Below are 24,815 nucleotides of genomic sequence, written 5' to 3'. Positions count from 1 at the left end.
ACTACCTTAGGCCCCAGCAGCCAGAGGGCCCCACAATATACTAGAATACAACTTAAATAAACATATTTCTCATCAGTTTAAAAGAAACAGACACACTAAAAAGAACCCCTCTTTTTGTTACAATAAAAATGTTTTAATCTTATGTCAGGTTATAGTGGTAATGGGCTATTCCACTTAACTTCTAGCGCAATATTGCCTCTTGACTTTAACCTGATTTTGCTTTGGCACTGCACCATTTTCTGCGAGATGCAAAGAACTTAGCTAGTGGTGGAAAATGGAAGGTAGGCTATATAAGACATTAGATAAGAAATACAGGATAAGATAAATTAAAAAACGATTAAAGAGATAATACTGTAAAGTGTATAAGAGGAGAGAATAAATTATAAAAAAGGGTGAATGTTGGGATTCAGGGGGCCCCATGTTTGCCTTTGCCCAGGGCCCCCAAATCACTAAGTCCGCCCCTGCCCACAGCCATGTGACACCTGAGCCCACCCAATCTCTCCGCAAGTTCAAAGAGAGTAAATTCTCATAGAAGAATGGAACTTTTGTTCCCCCTCATGTCTGAACGATGGTGCATCATCAGTAGAAAAGCAGGCTCTGACCTGCACAGCTGCAGCTTTAGACAACATTGAGAGAGAGAGAGAGAGAGAGAGAGAGAGAGAGAGAGAGAGAGAGAGAGAGAGAGAGAGAGAGAGAGAGAGATAGAAATTGGCATTGTGGAGTACTGTCATCAGTCTTGTTTTGTTGTGGTGTTAGGATCTACGAATTCTTTAGAGTAATAATATGATATGAGAGGATCATATTAGCTTAGCTTAGCTTTGCACAATTACTGGGAGTGACTCAGTCTCTTCATACAGTAAGGTTAGACTCTACTTGGCACCGGTTCAGGACCAGGGAATTTAATTTAGTTTTGTGTGTCCTGTTTCCTGGTCTGTGTGTACCTGTTCATTCATGTTGGTTGTGTCTGTTTGTCTGGGCGGGAATAAGCAACTGAGTTCGTCTGCTGCGTGTTTGGGTGCGTCTCCATTCTGTTTCAGGCTGCGGCTCTGGCTGGACAGTATCAGCCTGTGGTAGTTGTTGTCCAGGGTGACCAAGATGGCACTGACGTTCCTGCGCCGGGTGTCGTGCTTATCATGATCTTGGCGACTAAACTGGTGACTGAGTTGGCGTTGATGTCCCGTGCCAGAACCGGACATTCACCCAAGCGTTCTGTTTATTCTGAGTATTTGGTTAATGTTCCATCTTGTTATCAACATTTAATCTTTGTTTTTATCTCTCTCAGCACCCTTTGCATGTCTGACCGTCCTGGAACGCGGATCCCTTTCTGTGAAGCCCTTCCCAAGGTTTTTTCCATTTTTTTTCCTAATGAGATGTTTGTGGTTTTCCTTGTTCTCATTGAGGGTCTAAGGTTGGGGGGTGTCTTTTTCATTTATTATTTTATAATGTGGCCATCGCAATTAGATATTTTTTCAAAATCGTTCAGCCCTAATCTCTACAGATGCACCAAATGTATGTAACCCTCAACCTGACCCTATATTTAAACCTAAACCCAATCCTGAACCTATTTCTAACCCCAACCCTAAGATCAACCCGAGCCCAGTCATTGAATATCAATAGGCCTCCTTTCACACAACTGTGAGAATCACTTGAAACTCAGCACACTTTTTACTGACTCATTATAGTCACTTGATAGGAAGATGCCCTATTATAGTGTAATTTGTATTGGAAATAATATGGCAAATACCGTCAAATGTTGTCAAACCAGAACTAATAAGAGAAATATTACTAGTACTGGTATTTTGGCCACATCTCCTGGCCCTACCAAAGACAGCAGCGCTGAAGAGGATGTCTTAACATCCCTTTCCCTGACCCCATAACCCCATTTTGCCTGCTCCGTGAAGGCGGTATGCTTGTGCGTATGTGTGTGTCTCTGTCTGCACCCCCCCCCCTCCCCCCTCCCCCCTCCCCCTCTTCTGACCTCGCTAGTCTGGCTGTCAAGACCTGGCCAAGTCCAGTACTGTAGCAGCCCAGGAGAACTCTAACTGCACGCTAAGCAACGCTGCACAGAACAGCGCAATAAAACGTTTAGCAGTTAACAACGGAAAGAGACGGGGGAAGAAAGAACACAATGCACAATTCACCACTGGGAAAGAAAACTAGAATGAAAACAAACAGAGGGCCGCAGAGGGGCCCACTTACTCACGCGAACATTGAGCGGAGGAAAAAAAAAAAAAAAATGTGGTGGATTGTCCAGGTTTGGACTTGAATTTGCATGTGCTGTGTGTTTCTGAGTGAGAGAGGGTCTGCGTTTGGCTGAAGCAGTATGCATTAATTTTGTGTGTGTGTGTGTGTGTGTTAGTGTGTGTGTGTGTTTATGTCTAATATATATTTCGATTTTGTCTGCTTGCTGCACATTGTTGCACCGTAAGGGTAAACGTGTGCGTACGTATGTATGTATGTATGTATGTATGAGTATGTATGTGTATATTAGACATGAGCCAGCATCTTGTGCCAACACGACATGCATGGCTTTGTGTGTTAACAGGACCGCACAGTCACAAGTTTGTGTGCTGCATGTGTTTGTGTGTGTATGTACGTTGGACTGTCCAGGTCTGAGTGTTTGTGTAAGTGCTGTGTGAGCTCTTGCCAAGCGGTGGGTGTGTGTGTATGTGTGTGTGTGTGTGTGTGTGTGTGTGTGGGCGGGGGGGTTGTTCAGGGGCCCCTTCCCCCTAAAGAGCTTGCGTGACTGGACTGGACGGACAGGCTGGGAGAGGCCACATCCTGGGATTTTCCTGTAGCGGCTGTTCAGATAAGGGAAGCGCTCTTGTCGGTATTGCTTACAAAAGCCCTAGGGGCCCATGCGGGAGGATAGAGTGTGTTTGAGTGTGTGTGTTTGTGTGTGTGTGTGTGCGGGTGTGGGTGTGGGTGTGCAGGCTGCCAGATCAGTCCTGCAGCAATGAGAAAACCTGTCTTTTGGCACAGGATCAATAGTTAACACAATCAACGCTAGACTTAGCCAGACAGCTGGCTGGACTGTCTTTACTGCACACTATTTTGTGCGGCCTCACATGATCAAAATTAAAAAAAAGTGTCTGTGATCCAGATTACTGACAGATCCACACAACAATCCTGTCGACGCTGTTGAATGATAAACAGTCACATCTTAAAACTTAAAAGTAATTATCTGTGACATTTTCATATAAATAAATATCTGTTTTGCTACTCTCTAACAGGAGATGATTTTTGCCATTTACCTACATTCCTGAATCAATTATGCATAGCTTTCTAATCAGTGTTTCTACTGTTTTCTTAACACTATAGATTCTATATCGTCTGGCTCTGTGCCCACATCTGGTGGGCACAGAACAGTAATATAGCTACTATAGCTTAGATTAGTTGGATTTTGAGGAATTGAGCATGCAAGAGCAACATAGTGTGTTTTCTTATTGTGAATGCCTTGGTTATCCTGGAACAACAGCTGACTCGCTCATTAACATTACAGTGTTTCCAGTGTAACAGTTATTCGTTCTTATTCATCCTTAGTCACAGTTTCACAGAATCTACAAGTCAGTGTTACCTAATACAGGAGTGACAACTGAACAACTGTTGCAAAGTAATGACAATGTGATAGCGTTAAGATGCGGGAAGAAAACTGTTGCTGCAATCCACTGACGTTAATTTGTCGTAATCATCATAAAATTACAGTTTTTGTCTAAAAGTAACAGTAACCAAATGCATGAGGATAGGGAGTTTCTTAAAGAGACATCAATGATTACTACAATACCTATATGAACAATAAATTGTATCTGAAAGATTAAACTATTACTAAAGCTTCACGTTTCAGAGAATGTGGGTTTCAAGGGGTCTTTGACAGATGTGACTCAAACCGCAGTGTGACTCAAAGTAAAAGGTGTTCATTTCCTGCTCGGTTCATGTGTTGGCATGACTGAAAACAAGCCGCAACTAGATGAAGGGATACTGGGGGTAAAGTGCTTGTTCATTCCAGACATTACCCACCCGCTTTGACTGGGTACACTGCACTTGACAGCGCTACACCCCCCCCCACCCCCACTCCCGATGCCCGTGCGATGTGTCAAAGATGGCGTCGCACGCACGTGTTCACATTCTCACACGTGCCTGACACGGAGCTGAATTTTTGGCCCACTTTGCCACACCTCTCGCCCACCCGCAGGATCTTTTGATTGCCCCCCCCTCCCCCCCCGGGCTCTACCTGCCTAAACAGCGCATACCGTAATTCCCCTATACACTGCACACTGAAAAAACACTTAAGCTTTATGAACAAACGAATGAAAGACCAACCAAATATTCAGACCCCACCAAATAACTTTCTTAATAAATTGTAAAAAGAAAAAAAGAAAAAACCTCCAAAGTGCATTAGTTGTAGACACAAACTATTCAAAGTCAAGGCTTATGCCGCGTTCACACCAAACGCAAAGCAAATTTTTCACGCGGCGCGATCACATACAAAGTCAATGCAAAGACGCGAAAAGATGTGCTTTCGCACCGGGGCGACGCGTATGACGTGAAATTTGCCTCGGTCACAAATTCGCACGCGTTGAAACTTTTCAACTTGAGCGGAAAATTAGCGTGACGCTGTGTCGCGAAAGCCTGTCAGCGTTGAGATTCTCCCAACGTCACTGACGTCCTGACGTTGAATCACAAAATGGAGGATAAGCTAATAGCAGCCGTCTGTGGGCTCCCGGAGCTGTATGACACATGTCTCCTGGCATACAGAGACCGTAACAAAAAGGAGAGGGCTTGGAGAAAAGTCAGCGAGGAAGTCAGACTACCTGGTAAATTCTTAAAATATGTGTCTGGTACTTTATTCCAGCTATCATTTGTACTTTACTATGAACCAAGTTAGCACAAGCATTAGCCCCAGTTAGCACAACCGTTAGCACAGCTGGCTTTCCCAGCATAACGTTACTTGAATATTCGCGGGTTGTTTACTGAAGATTTGCTTTGTGTTTGTTGTGAACGCACCGTTACAGTCAGTGTCTACAGAGTGAACCACCAACTTGACACCACCCTTGTGTACGCACACATGATTTGTTGATCCTATCAAACGTGTCAAGGGGAGAGCACTGCTCCTCATCCAATTTATTACAGTATATATTTACTTAGCATAAAAATCCATCCCCAGATGCCAGTATTGTTTGAGTCTGATTAATATTTGCTTTTGTTTTAATCCAGGTGTTTCAAGTTAAGTAACAGAAAGCTCATTATTGTTGGCTAGATTTGTTCCTATACCCTGACAGCAGTTCTGCTCTCAAATGATGAAAACAAACGGAGAAAACAGAGGTTAGATTTATGAACTGACATTTGATAGCATATCTATTTGGGGAGATCAAAAAGGCAAACATTTTGCCATCCTACAGGCCCTTTCCAATATGGCCGTTTTTCAAGTCAGGGTGCTTTTGAAATTCGACACCGAGTGAGGCCCTTCCACCATCAAACTGTGGCTTCCTGTGTCAGAAAACAGGCCATTATGGGATTGGAGAAATGCAGAACAAGCTTTTGATGTCAGATTCACTCCAGGCAAACATCCTTGTCATTCAGGGAACGGGGCAGCCTTGAAAGGATTTGACATCTTTTCAGCGTCGGATAATTAAGTGAAATCCAAAGACCTACGAGGGTGTGTAGTTATTCTACACACAATCTGCTCTGACAGTTCAGGAAAACATTACAACTTAGGCTCTAGCAAACCCTTATTATGCCCTTATATGAAATATGTATGCAAACACATACTGAAAGCATCTGCACAGTGTAATTTGCAGTTGTAAGTTTATCAAAGGGTAAAGCAAAATCCACCCTAAAACACTTTAACACTGTCAAAAAACAGTTAGGCTATTAGCAATGTACCTTGCATTCCTGGGTCCATTTTGTTGTTTGGTATATTTTTCTTATTCTTATATTTCCAGTGCAGCTACAATGGAGTTCTATAACAGAAAGATTTTCAATTTTCTTTTTTCGATTGGGGAAAAAACTCTCACTGTCTTGCATTACTATCATTATCGCTGTTGTTACTGATCTCTCCACCTACAGGTAGAACCCAGCTGGATGTAACGAGTCCAGGGGAGTTCTCTAGAGGTTGTCAAAGGGCATTCTGGGAAATGTAGGAAAGAAGAAGTAGACAAGGCAGGTTGAGGGACAGTGAGTTCACCAAAAAAGTAAATTACAACACTTCATCACAAAATCACTCCTGAAATACACTGAACATTGGACTAATTATATATCACAGTTTGATAGAATCCAATGGTGGATTTTCTTTAATTTTATAGACTGGATTTGAGGATTTTTGTGTTCAATATTTTGAATGCTAACGGTGGCTATGTGACTCTATAGCTGAACATTATTCTACACTACAACTAACATTACACTATATGAAATTCTGTTGAGTCAAAATACTGTTGAGCAGATCCTCCACCACAGAAGTCTGAGGCCGAGATAAGTAGGGTTTGACTGTATGTGCAATCACACAGCACAGACTGGTCAAACCAGAACAGAGGAGAGAACATGTTGAAAGGGAGTGTATGCTGGCCACACACACACACGTCGGCAGAGAGATCAACTGAAAGGAAAGTTACAAATAGACGACTTTGTGCGGGGAAGTCCAATTGAAAGAGAGCGTAAGAATGGGAGTCAAAAAGTAAGGAGAGTGAAGGAAACGCTGTAGTCATGGGGTTGGACGTCTGCCAGAGAGAGAGAGAGAGAGTATAAAGCATGCCAGCAATGCATAGGGGAATATTATCTTGATTTGAAAGCATTTAGTTCCAGCAGATGCTGTACACAGATCTCTGTTCTCACGCAGATGTGCAGGAAAAGGCGGTGCAAGCGGCAAGTAACAGCCAATCAGCTGGGTCACACAGGCCATAGGTCCATCCTCTTGTCAGTCACTTGATTAATGTCCCCATTACTTCCATGACCCGAGGGGAAGGAAAGATCCTCACTTTTTTTTCCATATCAGACAAGGGTGTAATCTAAGCATTTCAGGGAAGGGAAACGGCTCTGGCTGGAATAATGAGGTTTGAATTCTGCTGTTGTATAAAAAACCGCCGGTGCGGCCGAGAGCTGCTTAAGAAGAACGAAGCGAGATAGAGGATCCCTACGAAAAAAAACCAAACAGTGATTATACGCTATTAATGACACGGTGTGTGATCAGCGCGCTATTCTTGTCTGTCTGGGCTCTTTTTATCGGCTTTGCAAATGAGTGTCAACGGTCGCGGGCTGGGCACCGGCACAAAACACACAGAGCAGAATTCAGCTTGCCTTATGCGCTCGTCCGCGTCAGGCGTGCCCCACATATCGCTATAACGATCCTTATTGCTTTCCAGGCAGTTAATCAAAGCTCTCGCAAAGGGGGATAGTTTGAAGGCAAAAACATTGACATTGGCCCCTATCGGTTGTCTAAATTTAGCCCCCTCAGATCAGATAGGCGTTTGGATGCCATAGGGGCCGGCAGAAGGGGACAGAGATGGATTTTAGTTTGAGGGAGAAGTTGTTAATTAGCTGTGATTCTCTACGCTTCTTCAAAGATGAGAGTGAAGTCAACACAACATAGACCGGCCCTGAAAAAAACAGGCAAATCCATAATGACAACAAAAATAACTTTGTCGATGTCTAAATCGCTCTTTGCGTTCAATTGTTCCACTGCCTTTTTCTCTTTGCTGATAAATATTGCCACATTTCCTGGCGCGCGTTCACTGTTGATATTTGGAAATTCCTCCGTAACCCTGAGAGATGTGAATCATAATCTTCAAATAGAGGCAATAATACATCTTCTGTGTTTGTGGATGCCCGACCAAACTTTGAATTGGACAACAGCTGATTTTGGTTCGGCGTATAAACAAACAAATGCATTTTGGAAGCTTCTAAATGTCACAGCGAGCCTTGGTGGGCGAGCTCGACTCCGGCCAACGGGAATGAACAAAAAAAACAGCTGAGCGTGGAGGGAGATGCAGTGCTGCGGTGCGAGCTGGAGAGACTAAGAACAAGCCTTCCACGAAGCGCAATTGGAATAAATGAAAACATAATTAAATCTCTCTCCCAGTGGTCGCTCGCATTCTCACGATATTCTGAAAGGCGAGTCACGAGTCGAGAGCCAGCAGGCAATCGTTCAATGAAAATAAAAAGCTGTCACCTCGGGAAAATATCCTTTTGCCAGATATGTTGATATTGGGCTGACAGGTGAATTATGCTGAGGTTTAAGAGGACCTATAAGTAAAACACATGTCTTTCAAGAAAATATCCTGATGATCAGCTCATCAGGATTCCATAACAAACAAGACTGGACTTCCCCATACTGATCCTCTCTCCTCCTCCGACTGGCAGACGTTTTCCAGGACTTAAAACGTTACTCTTAACTCTTTCCTCTTCAGTGCCTTTCTTTTACGCTTGTGTGCATGTGTGTGTGTGTGTGTTTCAGATACAAATACATCAAATTATAGCACAAGATATGCCGTCACCACATCGGCTATAATAGTTAACAGGCGCAGGATGTTTTCAATGAACTTGAAAAGCCAGTCAACATTTTTCTCAAATTTCTAACAGCGTCACACAAATATGTCACCAGCAGTGAGCCACAAGCGTTCCAAAATATCCAATATTGCCTCATAAAGTCACGCTATGGGGCCAATAGACAAATTAGTTCAAATAGATCAACTATTTCAAGGCCGCGACAAGCACAGCTTGTGCACAATGTTTCTTTAACAGCTCTTTAAATCTTAGCACCCCCCTCATAAAGTGGCTTGTGTTTGTTCTTTTCTCCAAAGCCCTTTCTTTTTCTAACCATTTACGGGATCTTTATCTTAAATTCTAGGCATGTCCCCACTTGAAGACTCATCCCCGGCTTATGTTTTGACTGGGGTAACCCTTAAGAGTCAACCTTGCTGATACAATCTCATAGAGGCCGGGCAAAGGCTCCCTGTTTGGAAAGCTGTCGCTGTCTGTGACGGTTCTTGTTCCATCACCTGCCTGAACGGTTTGCAAGTTTATCTCAACCAACGTAGGCAATAGACCGACATACTGACTGCACTCTGAACAGTGGTAAAGATTGAATTATTAGTGATCTATCTTCATTTAACTTAAAGGAATAGTTCACCCAAAAATGAAATGAATGAATGAAAATTCTGTCATCATCTACTGTACTCACCCTCATGCCAAATGAAACACAGGTGAAATGTGTTAGTCCATATAACACACAGAGAGGCTGCCAGCACAACTTGGTAGCAGCCTTCTCCAAAACAACTGAAGTCAATGGGGACCTGTTCTTTAGAGTTCCAAAACAAAAACAGCCAAACAATCACATTGTGAATAGAAAGACCTATACACCATTATTTGTTGCAAATCAATCAGCTGTAGTTAAGATTTGCACTAAATGATGGTGTAAATATACTGTAGGTCTTTTTGGAACTCTGAAGAACTGGTCTCTGAAGAAGAACTGGTCCCCACTGACTTGTTTTGGAGAAGGCTGCTATGGAGCTGTGCTGCAGCCTCCCTGTGTGTTATATGGACAAACTTCACTTGTGTTTCAATTGTCATGAGGGTGAGTAGATGATGACAGAATTTTCTTTTTTGGGTGAACTATTCCTTTAACTATGTATTTTAAAGGCACATTATATAATAACTTTATGATATCCCTACTAGGCTGTAATGTCACAATGATTCATTTTGTTCCCGTCTCTCACAAGAGTAGCTGCAATAATATTACAACCTCCCATAAACGTGAACTCTCTGATCAAGTTCCAACCTATGCTCAGGTGTCTAAGAATTCAAGGCCTCGGATGAAAAAAAAAAAAAAAAAAGACCGTAAACCGCCTAACAAAAGGTCATATCAAAGCTATTTGATTGCTTTACAGAGACGAGACAGAAGACAATGCTGTGATACATGACGTTGCAACCCAATCTCCATCCAAATTATGCTGCGCTCTTTTTTTTTTTTGGTTGGCTCCCATTATTCACTCGTATCAAATAGAGGCTGAGCATGCCAACTATACAATCCAGCTCCTTTTCAGCCGGGGGTCGAAGCGCTCAGTTGGCATGAAGCGCCGTGGCATGCAAGGGGAAAGCTGGCATGGCTTGCCACTTGAACTCATTGACACTGGAGGAACAGGCGCGTATGGTTTGAGGTCTATCACATCCATGCATACCAGAGGAGTGAGGTCAAAAGGTAAAGGATGACAGGGATGTATGTGTGTAAAAGAGCCATTCATTGAATTAAAAAATGTAGGGGTGCATTGCCTCAGAGCAGCTGACGAGGAAAAAACGAAATAATATAGCGCATTACACAAAGTGTTGCCACACATTAAGGGTGAATGTTCCGCTTTATTCAGCACCCTTCGCAAACATTGAGCAATACTCTTTTATGGTGAAAAACTGGGCGGGTCTACTGTGGAGCTGTAACAAAGAGGCATTATTTATGAGCTGATGGGATGCACATGGGCAGTGTGATGTGACATGTGATTTTGATCCCGCCCTCCGCCCCTACACTGTACAGGCTGTCTTTTCAGTGTGTGTGATTCTTGCTGATGTCAAACGCCATGGAAGAGAGACAAAGAGAGAGAGAGAGAGAGAGAGAGAGACATGGACGCAGGGAGTGATATAAACTGAGAACTTGCCGAAGTACCGAGAATATTAAATAGACATGCAATATTAAAAATTGCACAGAAATGCTTGTGTATCAAATTTCCCATTACCGTCTCTGATAGGGATGTTAATGATTAATCGACGATCGAATAATCACCGTTAATAATTTGATCGATCAAGCATATATTAATCGATAATGTACGTTATGTGCTATTTCTCATTTTTTTCGGAACTGATTTACCGCCACAAGGGTGCAATTTCACCGCCTATACAGAGGAAGAAGAAAGCCAAGCAAGCGGGCGGAAGCATTACACCCGAGAAGACAACAGTGTTCATTGTAAACATTGTAATACAACGTTGAAATACAGCACCTCTACAAGCACAATGAAAGAGAATTACATTCCCCCGGCTGGCGAAGTTGGCGCGACACTATTTGTGCCTCCCGACCCGGGACAGCTTATGAGGCGCCAAACCGGACAAAAGCCGAGCGAAAATTGCGAGAGGAAACGAATGTACGCGAGAGATGCTGAAGGACTGTTAAGGTGGGCGAGAGAGAACGAGTTACTGCGCAAGAGAGGCTGAAGGACTGTTAAGGTGGGCGAGAGAGAACGAGTTACTGCGCAAGAGAGGCTGAAGGACTGTTAAGGTGGGCGAGAGAGAACGAGTTACCGCGCAAGAGAGGCTGAAGGACCATTTAGTTCTTGTGAAGGGTGGAACAGCTGAACCTTAGCCATGAAGTGCATAGTGGAAAATCAGTCTTTAGACCAAGTAGCCTACATTATGAAATTTCTGAGGAAAAAGAAAGCACAAAGAAATAAAAACAAAAAAGAAGTTTGCGGACTTACTTTGAAGGAAATGTTTGCTAACTGTCCTTCCCTCTATGCAGCATGATGGAAAATTATAACCAGACAAACATGATAAGCAGTTTCTGAGGCAGAAAAGATTACGCTTGTCAGTAGGTTCGATCCGACAACATTGCGCTGAGCCTTACCGCTACACTACTGTGGCTAGGTGCTGGCACTGTGCAAGATGTCGGCCCTATAACAAAGAGGGGCGCCTGAAGCCTAAAAAGTAAATAAATAAAATTAAATAAATAAACAATAATAAATCATGTTAAAATTGAAAATAAAGCAACAAACGATGAAAACAGATAAAACAACAAAAAATACTAATGAAGGCTAATAATCTGGGCCACATTTGGGTGAGTGATGCCATAATTATGTGGCGGGGCTAAGAAATTTGATTTGTAAAACCACACTTATCATTTTTAAATTATACAAAAAATGTTTAAAGCTTTCCAATATTACAGACCAATTTTTCAACACTATAGCTCGCACACCTTGATGCCATGCCCACAGCCCTGTAGGTATAGACCTTGATTAATCGATTAATTGGTCATTAACGTGACCAACGATCGATTAAGGACATTTCTGAAGATTTGCATCCCTAGTCTCTGATGAGAATAATTTCCCCAAACAACTATGTTCAATTTAAGTTTATAATACACACCATACTAGCCTCAACGCTTCATTAAACTATTCCAAACGCGATCACTGCATGCATGATTAAATCTTGCAAAGACTGAACCACATCCACTACTGCAAATGTGAGCTAGTCGGCCCAGCGCTGCAGAGGAAAATATCTGGATCCATCAAGAGAGTTTCTTTTCCATTTCTATGGATGTTTGTGTCAGTACAGTCCACTCTGGGGCTGGGATGTTTTTGCAGGCTTGAACTTGACCTTTGACTGTAGTGCTGCAGGGTGAAAGGAAGGGCAGAGGGATAAGAAGGGGAGTAACGAGGAGGAGTGGGGGGGGGGGGGGCAGTATGCTGGGAATGGTGAAGGTGGTGAACGTCTCCCTGAACTCTTGTGAAGCTTTGACCTTTGACTCTGCAGAGTGCCAAGAGGAGAGCGGGAGGGGAGGCAGCTGTCAAACTCGTCTCACATTTATAAACAACAGAAAAACCGGTGTTTGAAAGGAGGCTGAGGCGATTCCACTGACATTCCACATGTGCTGCCCATGTTTAAATGCAGTTGAGGTACTAGCACCTACCATGCTTGGAAAAAGAAACCTATGATGATGCTTTATGGTGAGATATTCAACAGTAAGACTGAAGCAAACTGATAAACACACATATTGGATGGGCGTTGCTGTTGATAAATCATAACTACATGACTAATACTCATTGGTATCCACTTAAAACTTAAAGGAATTTGAGGGATAGCCGGGATCAAACAATTTGTGCCTGGCAGGCCAGTTTTTACACAGCTACCACTATATCTTTGTGATTCAAAGGCATCTCTGAGATGCCTGGAACACCTCAGAAAAGAACTGCCTCCAAGACAGCATATCCCTCCCACCCCTCCATCAATACCAAGACAGAGGACTAGAGATCTGCCACTGCAAACTCACCTACAGCCATGTCATTACAACTGAGTGATTTTTATCAGAAGGGAGAGTTGCCACATCGCAGTACAGGTGTGCAAAGTTCCAAGGAAACTTGTGTCTGAAATGTTTGCATGTTGCTGTAACAAGGTATGGCAGCAGGAAAAGAAAGTAGGTGAAAGGGTGCGACATGAGGAGGATTCTAGGTATGTCACCAGCTCCTCTGACTATGTGAATGTGTCTATTCTCACTGTGTGTTCACTCTGTTAACAATTTGATGGGTCGCTCTATTCTGACTGACTTTAGGCGGTGTGAGAGGCTCCAGTTGCATCTATGCGGTGGTCCGCTGGTACAAAGTTTAGAACAGGCAGCTCAAGTGTTTTTCACTGCTTTGGTATTGCCTTTCATAACGCTACATCGTTTTGATGAGTTAACAACTTTAGTCCGTCTCGCACATGCCAGGCAGGACTATTGTTCACGAAAGAAAATCACATCTGTAGGGAGGCAAGGAATGAAAAGGAAATGTGACTGATGGCCGTGAAAAGTTCAGCCGTGGCCAGCGTTTCTCTGCTGACAGGCTTGTTGAGCGTCCGCACATCGGGCCGGTTTCCCTTGTCGCTCAGCCCTATAGGAAATGAATCGACCGCCGCTGACTCACCAATCACATTGCTTTTAGAGCGAGCGCGCGCTTTCCTGAGCAACAAGAGTGTGCGAGACGTTTTAAATAACCACTTCTTTCTAACAGCTCGTAAATTTAGGCGGTGTGTGCTCGGCTGCATCCTGCCCCCTTTAACACCTTGCATCTGTTCGTTTACAGCGGCGAGACATGGAACAGAGCGAGAGAGCGCAAATTTAGTGCAATATGTCCTCTATGCCCCGATACGGGCCGGACAGTAAATGTGCCATACAAGAACAACAGGAAGCGGACACATACCTTCAAAGAAATGGCAGTGAAGCCAGAGGCGCCAAGGCAACTTACTCAGCAGCCTGTCTGCCAACATCTAGGCCATGATGTCTGTTTATGTCACTGAAAATTTGCGAGATGTGGGTGGTGGAGATGTTTTATAAATGACTCACAGATATGACTCACATGACTCATCAGGTTTCATTCCAAAAGGATATTTGGAAAAAAAACAGTGCTAGCACAAAACTAAAACAAGTTATTGCATTTCTTTAAGAATAGTAGGTAACTTAAGTCCTTGGCTGACAAAGTCATAACACTTACAGACTGTATCCTCTATATTTTAGAGATATTGAATGTTCAACTTAAGGGAATTCTTTTCCCCAAAATAGATATATGGCATTTTGCAAATGAACGCAAACATCATGTAATATTTGGTGTAATGCTTGTTTGGGCCCAGTGTGTTGTTTCACATTTAAATATTTCTTTTCATCTCTGACTATTGTGGTTACACAGAGGGTGGAGCGAGGCTGTGAGGATGTGCTGTTTCCTAAAACCAGATTCCGGCATGCTCTGCATTCCTAATCAGCCTTGTCTGCCCGATGTGCTGAGAGAATTGTTACACTCCTATCTGTTCCAACATTTGTCTAACAGTTATCAGCATTGGCTCTAAACCGGTGCATATTTGACTAGTTTCCCAGATAGCACAACTTCCACTTTTGACTGATATTCTTTCTTGCCCATTCATCAAGCTTCAGTTCGCTATAACTCACTCTAACCAAAGGCCTGACAGTTCGATCTCTGCATTCGGTTTCAAGAAAAACAACCGGTCATGATTTGAATCCATTGCGTGTTAAAGCAAATATGCCAAAGATCTTAGACATTCTTCTCTTAGGTTAAGTGAACTGCATGATCAATCAAGTGTGATATTGAACAGGTTGTTTGTTTGTCTGCTCTGTATTTGAGAAAGACTCCGAACGTTTGGGTGAACCAGGTTAAATAAACAATGATATGGGCAGGGCTGGGCACATCTGTGAAAGTTACAGATGAAACATCCTGCCTGCCCACAGGCGATGAGGGGTTTCAACACCGGTGAACAGCAACATCACAAGGAAATGCATGACGGCACTTTCAAAATCAGCAGAATTAGGGTCAAATGTGCCTAGGTTTGGTCTTAATATCAAACAATGGTGTCTTTGTGCTCTGCTCCACGCTGTAAAACCACTGTCATATTTCAAGTGTAGTGTCTCAAGGAACAAGGAACCACTGCACAAGCCTTACAAACCTAAAAACTTGTTGTAACAGGAGAAGACTTAGCCGATATTTGCCCAGGAACTCACCTTTGAAGAAGCTCTTGACCCTCATGTAGCCCACACTGAGGCGCAGGACGGAGAGTTTGTCCAGACGAGTGCAAACCTCCTCGGCGAAGGGCAGCAGGTCCGTGAGCCGGTCCAGCTCCCCGTTCAGCCGATCCCGGTGGCGCTTGGAGGGGTTCGATTTAATAACTCCATCGACACCAGGGAGCTTCTTACTGAGGGCCAAAAGGGACAAGATATATGTCAGGTCTTTGGATCTTGAGTGTGTTTGGCTGTGAGGCACCAGGCTTGTTTATAGGGATGGGACGATAAGCTTATCTCATGATACGATTTGATTCGCGATATGGGGTTCTACGATTCAATAAAACCATGATATGATGTAATGAATAAAAGTTCAAAGACAACAAAGTATGACTGTGCAGAATTCTGTTTATTTCTGAGCCACAAATCTTTCTAGCGATGGCATTGGCTCACTAGAATGTAAACAACAATTTAGAAATGTCATTACAAAGTGCAAATAATATAATTTGGATGGAGATTCATTTTTCTGCCCCGCGATACGCATTGTTACATTTTTGTATTGTGATTGAATTTCGATATATATATCGCCCCATCCCTACTTGTCATCATACCTCAAACAAAACTATTATACACAACATGCTAAGAGAAAAGTCTGCAAGTCAGCTGACACAACTGCTGCACAACTACTAGGATCTGAAAAGCTTGCACATCGAGTAACCTGAGATGAACAAAACATATGTTGTGCGTGAGTTTTCAGCCGTGGTGGCAACGAGTGTCAATACCCTGTGATGAAATAAGACTCATGGGGCATGTAACAACAGAGTCATTTCCTAATACTGACTCTGTTCAGGCCTGGCTCACCGGCGTTGCCAGAGCGCTTTGCAGGATGACACACTCTAATAAAACAGTAAAATTGTAGAACGGTATTGAAATTCACCGATGGCACACTGCTCCGAACCTTTCCAGGGAGAGAAGAGGCAGCCGTAAACGTGACTAATATGCACTTCAGCGCGGTTGAGTCAACAGCCGTCATTAGCCCACTGAGATATACAAGTCAGACGAGACAGTCGACAAAATGCCCCGGGCCAAAGCTGTGGTCCGCTTCGAAGAGCCAAGCATAGAAAGCCCCGGTCTGTAGTGCAGCTGTTAGCATATATTACACTGTAATATGACACTAGAGGACACAGATCACCTTTTGCTAGAGCTTCAAAATGTGTGTTGCTGCTGAGGCATTTTGTGAATATTTTGTGATTTTGTGAATACGAAATTTAGAAATGCGCCAACTCATAAGAAAACGGATACTTTTATTGATAAGTTTATTATAATTGGGCTATGTAATGTACAACTTGAACCATTGAAACACATCATGCAGTGATGGGAATCGACATCTACATGAAGAATCAATGCAAAGGTTCTAGAAAATCTATGACGCCACCTCGCACCGCTCAATATGCTCAATATGCAATGTGTCAAAATGGAAGATGTTGGGGTTTTTTTTTACCATTGGAAAGGCTTGATTTTTTCTCACTTCACTATTTACGGGGGCAACAGCGTTCGATGAAGTCAAATGAGACCACCCATGCTGAAGGCCAAATTCAAATTTACGAGTGTTGGTGGAGACACATGTCATTGATCACAAAACAGACACACATGCTGAACCTCGAGCCAAACCAAGCGGCAGTGGGAAAGAGCACAACAACACATAACATAATTTCCCTACTATATACACCTGCTGAGGAAAGCCCAGGTCAACTCAACAGCCTTCTGGTCAGGGCGTGCAGGTCTTAAAGATTTGACGTTTAAGCTGTTTTGGGTACTTTCTGAACCTAGACCTCAAGATGTGTCTAGTGTAGTGAATATTAAAATGCTTCCAGCCTCAAAATACACTTAAAACTCATATTTAGCTACGATATAGCCTAGTGATACAAGGACTGAAGGAGTAAAAAAGTCTTCAATACAATTGTCTTGCCATACTGCGTTTATGGATTGGGCCTTTAAAGGAAAAATCCACCCTAAAACAATGTTCAGCAATGTTAAAAGCAGCATTTCTGGTTCCATTTTGTTGTTTGGTGGTGAATTTTTCTTATTTCCATAAAATGTTTCAGCGATCTAAAACAAGGGCTTCTTTCAAGAGCTGCCATTTTGCACCGACTTTCAACAATCACACATATGGAGAAATCCATCGTAGAAGAAGCAGAGAGACCAATTGCTCTTACTACGCTATTACTATTGCTCTCTCCACCTACATAGCTGAAAGGCATTCTGGGAAATGTAGGAAATCACTAACTGAAGTGGAAGTGGACGAGGCAGGCTGAAAGTGAAAGTGGGGAAGTGGGTTCACCAAAAAATTTAAATTACCACACTTCATCACAGAATAACTCCTGGAATACATTGAACATCACACATTGATGATTTATAACAGTTACAGAGTATCCAAGGGTGGATTTTTGCTTTAACTTCAACATTTTGTCATGACAGAAAACTTTAAACAAGAGGCCAAATATTAGATCAAGCTGTTTTCATGTTGAGGCGAACCACTGCCATTAATAACACCTAATCCAGAGTAAACTTTGATAGGATTTGTTATTTCAGACACCCTTGCATCATGGAATGGATTTCAATAAAACTAGGCAATATTTGCACTTCCAGAACTCCCTACCTTTCCCTTTAAGAAGTCAAACTCAATAACTTTCACTCAGTAACAGAAACTGTGGTTGATGATAGGCAATTTTTTTCCCCCCTCCTTCCCATTGAATAGTCTGCGGGGAATGCAGCCATAACTCAATTGCTGGGCCTCAGACCCAGGCAGTACCTTCCCAGAAATGGAACAGGACTGATCTCACTCTCAAGAAATGCCTTGCCGAGACAAAACCTAGTATTCAGAGCCATTTTTTCCACCTTGACTCGCTATGGATCACGGGGCTGAGCAGCAGACATCAGGGGGTTCATTGTAACAGAGTGATGATTTACCTCATCCCTCTGTTTTTCTCTGGGATGGCCTATTTAAAGAGCGACGGAGATAGGGGCCTGAACCCGGAGACCCCTGTCTCGGATTCAAAGCGACTCGTGTTGCACTCAGTCCGCTGTAATGTCGCTGGCATGCTTTTGTCTGCTCTAAGTAGGCGGTGCGGCTGCCAGTAACTACACAGATCTAGAAGCATGTCTGAAAAACATAACTTTGTACACACAAGCTTGCCTGCTGACAAACACATACTGCATATCCAAGTAGGAGAGTTTAGAAAAGCAGGCTCTGGCCTACAGAGCAGCTTCACAGAGAGAGAGAGAAAAGATAGACAGCCTCCACTCCAAAGCCCTCCAAACCCAAGAGTTGAACCCAGAAAAGAGTCTGCTGTGTCAGCTGGTGCTGAGACTAACCCCCACCCCCCCAGCCACACCTGGACCAGGCTCACACCAACACCAATTTGCGTAAACCAAATTATTAAACAATGTAAAGAAACCTATTTGGAACATTGGAAAAAATAAACCAAAAGTCAAAGCAAATTAGAATGTTATCTGACCCTAAACAGAGAATATAAATTAGCAGAACATCTCTCTACTGAGACAGGAAGCAGAGACAGATCCTCACCAGATACAGGCTCAGTGACCACCAGTTGGCAATTGAAACAGGAAGACATAAGAAATCATGGCAACCAAAAGAAAACAGAACATGTGGTCACTGTTCGACAGGTGAGGTCGAGACGGAGATGCACTTCCTCCATAAAATGTGAAAAATTCAAACCAGCCAGAGAAATGTTCTTTAACAAACTCAGCTCCCAAATTCCCAACTTCAAAGAGCTGGATGACAAGTCCAGACTGGGAATTGTCCTGGGAGAAGGAAACACAGCAGATCTGACTGCACAATATGTGTTAACCTGACACAACCTGAGGAACAGTGAGTGACCAACACATGCGCACATACACATGTTCGCACGCACACACACACACACACACACGTTGACCAATATGTTGTGTTTTTGATTCTTGTTTTATTGAATGTATTTTTTATTGTTGAACTGTTATGACTATTGATAGTCATTATATGATGGAGTGCTAACCCAGCACACTCACACACACTCACACACACACACACACACACTCTGTACCTTCATGCTTTGGCAACATTGTAAACTTTCATGCCAATAAAGCAAACTGAATTGAACTGAATTGAATTGAAAAGAGCTCACACAAAAAATATGTTGCACCCGACTACAGAAGCACCAAGATGATGAATGGGCTACAAACAAGAGCCTTTTTATTTGGCAATATCCTCTCCCCTGTGTTAGGTGTTCCCTCCTTCTGGTGTCCCAGCGTGAACCCCAGGCATTCCTTCCACCTGAGCACCAGTCGTGGCTAAAAATGGATTTACCTACTTCCTCTACATCTGAGAAATCTTTGTTTCGAAATCTCCCTGTGGATTTGTCTCCTCGGAGAGGGCTACGAGGGAGAGGGGAGCGATCCACCTGATCAGAAGATGGGTGCCAGCCGTTGAGAATCAGAAGCTACTGCCACTTAAAGGCCGTATTTTTATTATTATCCAAAAATCCAAAGTGGGGCTGCAACAGAGAAGAGTGTCCCATGACTGAGATGCTGTAGATTCATCCTATTTGCCCAGATGACATTCTGGTGTCAGCATGACCACTGGTGGGAAATCTTCTCCACATAGGAAATGATGAATTTGGAAAATTGAGAGCAAAATCCAAATCGGTCTCCTGTCACCTCACAGTATCTAAAATTTAAAGTTTTCAAACAGCTACCTCTTGCTCCCATTTGGAGCTGCCAAGGTGCAAAGTTACCTTGTGCAGTTTTAACATACACACTATAGTATGGAAACTGAATCCTAATAATTCCAGGTAGAGTTCTGAAAGTGCAAATCATTAACCTATGATTAGTTGGCCTTGTTATTTATGCACACAATATCCTATGAGTTTCATTCCAGGCTCCATCATCAACAGACACACTTGTAGAGTAGTGTTAAGAGAGTTAAACTTAGAACAATGGTCAAATGTGTTTAGTGGATGTCTACAAGGAGGCCTCCTTGTAGATTAAACAACCAAAAGAACAATGGGCCACTATGTTATTGTGCACCAAGTTTGTTTTGGCTTTCTGCCACACCTCTATCAGCAAGTCTGTATGCGAGTGTGTGTGTACGTGTTTGCGTGTTGCTGCTTGTGTGTGTGTGTACGCGAACGTGTATGTGCGTGTGTGACTCATACTGGCTGGCTGAGACACTGATCCCTTTAGATTACTGTTGGCCAAAAAGGTTTGCATCGGTGACTTGCGTTGTTTACTAAAATAGATTATGTCCTGTAACATTATACGAAACGGTATAACTGACAATCCACTTGCTGACTATTAGGTACAATTTAATTTGCATGTACTTGCAGCCGCATGTGCGCAAAAGAATAGGCATGCACAAAAGAATATGCGCACGCACACACCCACACACACATACACACACACACACCTTACCGCAAGTTCCCTCCCTGGAGGGAACTTTAATGAGCCCTAGGAAATAATTAAACTATATTTTCACACAGACTACTCTTGGAGTAATCATGTAGAAATGTCTGCAGATACAGCACAATACAGCAGGAAGAACAAAGCAACTTCACAACGCAATTACAATGTTGCTAATGTGTATTTAGCAGTGTGTGTAGTAAATGCATTAGCTGAATAGTGAGGGGCAAGAGCAATCAGTTTCATCAGTTTTCAATTAGCAATCTGGGCGGGGAAAGTGAATGAGAAACGCTTTCCTCTCCCTCAACAACTACTGCTGAGATGTCCTTGATCAAGGCCGTGAATACACAGCTGATAAACTGGTTAATTAAAAACCTCTTCACTAATAACACACATTAGCTTGTTTTTAGGAATTTCCGATCTAGCGCAACGCTCGGCAAAGAGAGAGTGGCGGCAAAAAAATAAAGAGGGGGGGGGGGGGACGGGGAGTAAAACAGAGAATCTGGATGGACAGAACTCCCCTTGGTATGCCACTATGGACCACAGCCTTTTACAGTCGGTCTCAATGGTGCCTTTGTGCAGCCAAGCCCAGATGGCTGTCCAGGAAACCTCAGTCCTCGCTGCACAGTCCCACATCTTCATAAACATAGAGACGTCTGTACACAGGCCACCTTTTTTTTATTTTTTTTTATTTTGGGATTCGTACTGGGAACGGTCTATTTGCAAACGCCACAATACGCTATAACATTCCTATAGGGACCCGCGTGCATCTGTGGTGCTCGATAGTGAGTTTAGGCTGACCTTCAGCTTCGTGGTATTTTTATCTCCTGTAGTATCAATTCTATAGGAGGCCTTAAAGTTGCTGTGGTATTTGTAGTATCATTCTAAATATACTTGTTTCTGGTAAGGACATACTGTAGGCTACACAACCTATATGAACTGACCAAAATACACCAAGGAAGTGGCATATTATCCACACACACACCAACACAGGAACAGTGAAAGCAGAAAGCTTGTGCAAGTTCCCCAAAGTTTTTTTCTTTGTTCCATTGCTTTTTCAGAAGTTTCTTTTGAAAGTAGTTCCAGCCTAAATTAGTCCCTGTCACAAAATATGGTTGTACTGGAAGAAGTTGAAGAACCGAGGTTTCAACCCTCCTTAAACAGCCAAAAGCTGTCCAGTGGAAGAAGAAGAAGAAGAAGAAGAAGAAGAAGAAGAAGAAGAAGAAGAAGAAGAAGACAAAGAATGAGAAAACCAAGACGAAAAAATAAGAGGAAAAAAAACAAGACGAATACACGCACGCACACGCACGCGCACACACACACACACACACACACAACCAGCAGTGTTCTCATAATGAAGCAGAGGCCGTATCAGATTACAATAACATACTCGGAGCCCGCGAGCCCCCGCCTCCCCCCCCCCCCCGCCCTCCTGTGAGCATCGCGTGAGAGCAGCAGCCGACTCTCCAACTTGATTGTGATTAATGCGCGAGAGCACTCTTTCCACGCCAGACCGAAAAAAAAAAAAAATCTATACACGGAGACACATTCTTAAGGTAACCCGAGAGAAAAAAAACCCACGGACAGAGGGAACCAAAAACACAACACACCAGACCCCCCCCCCCCCCCCCATTTCTTCCCTCCGTATTAAACAAGCAGACGCCATAACGTGCAAATACAAACTTTTAAATGCGAAAAGTACTGGACATATGGATCGAAAAAGTTAGGATTCATGGGGGTTAGTGGAGGTTAAATCCACCTTGAGTCAGTTTACCTAGCTTTTTTAGCCTGACAGATATATCTCTAACTTAAATTCATAGTATGCATCTCACTGGATAGTATCAAACCGATGTATTTTATACGAAGAGAGAAAAGCACAAATTCAAATTAACGCTTTTCTGAAAATATCAGTTTTGTTTGTGTTGGTGGTTAGCTTAACCACCAACTGGACGTCAGTGTTTACCCACCTTTTAATTAACCACTACATCAACGATTTGGCCACTTAGCCTATTTAATATGATATGTAGGCAATGAACGTATTTATTTATTTTTTTACTGATGACAAATAACCCTTTCATTTAGGACTATCGTAGTCTGTAGCTAGGCTATTCATTTTCTAAGTAGTCATTTTTTCCAGTCGTTTTCTCTACTGGCCCATGCGTAAATAAGCTAACTAACTTTTAGTCTTTCATAACGAGATAACCACATATTCACAATAGTTCAATGCCCGCCTAGATAACCGAGAAACGGTTAAAGGAAACCCCAGCACCCCTTAAAAGTATAATGACAGTCACACAACGTTTTTTCTCCTACACAACATTTTGACAAGTCTTACGGTTTCTGGACAGGCTTCTTCCGCTTCTTGGCAGCATAAATCCCGGGGTTGCCCAACATTGTGTCGCTTTGCTTAACGTTCATAGAAAAACTAGGTTGACGTTCACTCCTTCGCTACAGGCTTCATCCATCCATACGACCGTGTGGTAGTCCGTTTCTTTTTTTTTTTTCCTTTTTTTTTCTTTTAGCCGCCGAGTTCAAGTCCCTTAAAAAAGAAGCCGGGTTCCGCGGAGGATCCGTGCCGCACTGACAGCCCCCATGGGCGGTCGGTGCTATTATTGACTATTATTGACCTTGGTCGGTGCTGCGGTGAGACCAGAAGTTAGTTGTACTGCTGGTAGTAGGTAGTAGAAGGAAGGAAAGTTTCTGAAAAGTTTCCCGTTCAACAGTGAGGGAATAGAGTGTGATCACCGCCGATTTTTTTCCCTCCCACTTCTAGTTTCTAGTTTCCCCTTGAAGTCAGCCTATGTCCAGCCCCCCCCCCCTCTCTACTAGAATAAACAATGCAGACTTGTTATTCACGGTCACTTATTATGCTAAATGTAAAGTGATCCCCATTTCGCAGCAGGTAAAAAAAAGTGGGCCGGTTTTTTTTTTTTTTGGTTTTTTTTTTGGCATGGGGCGTTTTCAGGAAATCATATATCGTAGGCCTATGTACAGTCAGTCATAGAATTTGTTAAGGTGGACTGGACTGTTTGGGGTTTTAGGTCTGATTTCAGAGCCTCCTTCCATTCACCATCTTCATCACCCAGTGAGATACTCAGTGAAATACTCAGATCCTTTACTGAAGTAAAAGTAGCAATACTATATGGAAAAATACTTAATTAAAAGTACACGTTCTGGCATTCAGAAGTTTACTTAAGTGCATGTAAAGCCTGCAAAGTAGTAGCCTAACTACAGCCATCAGATAAATGGAGTGGAATAAAAAGTACAATATTTCCCTCTGAAATGTAGTGGAGTAAAAGAGAACCTCAAAATTGTACTTAAGTACAGTACTTGAGTAAATGTACTTAGTTACTTCCCACCTTTGCCATTACCCTTATGACAAAGAACTAAAGTAATACTATGTTTTTACAAGGTATGCTGTACAAGCATCACAGCAAAACAAAGGAGTATTATAGGAATATTATAGCAATGCCATAGGAGATAAAGAAGAGCTGAGATTTTTGTTAGATTTATGTTATGATTTAGTATAGAACTGAGTAACTGTCTATACTGTAGGTGGAGTGGTAACCACAGTGGGCAGAGTGAAACCTACGATCAAAACAATCATCTTTATACATTCTGTCACTGTGCTGACTTCATAGGGAGGGAAATGATGCTGAAAGGAGTAAACTATTCCTCATTTTGCTGGAGACCCCCTGGAACCCCTTAAAGGACCCTCAGTGGTCCCTGGACCCCACTTTGGGAACCACTGGTGTAGGCAATTTATTTATTATTTTTTATTATATTATTATTTATGGAAACTTGCTGTGGTGGAAGAAGTACTGAGATCTTTTACTTAAGTAAATGTAGCAATACAACAATGTAAAGATACTCCATTACAAGTAAAAGTCCTGCATTCAAAATCTTACTTAAGTAAAAGTACATAAGTATTGGCAGCAAAATGTACTTAGAGTATCAAAGTAAACATACTCATTATGCAAACTGTCCCCATTTAGAGAGTTATATTTTTCATAAATTATTGGAATATTAATACTGATTTATTGATACACATGTAGCCTACATGTAAGCCGCATTTTAAAGTTGTCAATGTGAAGCTAATCTTAACAATTTAGCTATACTTTTGGGTAGT

General features: G+C 42.6%; 1 protein-coding gene across 1 annotated transcript in view; it reads right to left on the bottom strand.

Annotated features, from left to right (window-relative positions):
- LOC139663472 (aryl hydrocarbon receptor-like) overlaps positions 1-23,460 on the bottom strand; it is a 41,638-nt gene extending 18,178 nt beyond the window's left edge. Inside the window, exons 1-2 of the mRNA XM_071542153.1 lie at positions 23,022-23,460; positions 15,233-15,423 (exon numbers count right to left, since the gene is read on the bottom strand). Coding sequence (XP_071398254.1) covers positions 15,233-15,423; positions 23,022-23,104 — 274 coding nt within the window. The 5' untranslated portion in view covers positions 23,105-23,460. The remainder of the gene's footprint in view (positions 1-15,232; positions 15,424-23,021) is intronic.
- Between the last annotated feature and the right edge of the window lie 1,355 nt (positions 23,461-24,815).

The sequence above is a fragment of the Centroberyx affinis genome, unplaced genomic scaffold, assembly GCF_046629955.1.
Source record: "Centroberyx affinis isolate AG114_WGS23_722 - 3 ecotype Tasmania unplaced genomic scaffold, CSIRO-AGI_Caff_v1 ptg004026l_1, whole genome shotgun sequence".
NCBI classification, from domain to species: Eukaryota; Metazoa; Chordata; class Actinopteri; order Beryciformes; family Berycidae; genus Centroberyx; species Centroberyx affinis.
This window is presented reverse-complemented; position numbering and strand designations above follow the sequence as displayed.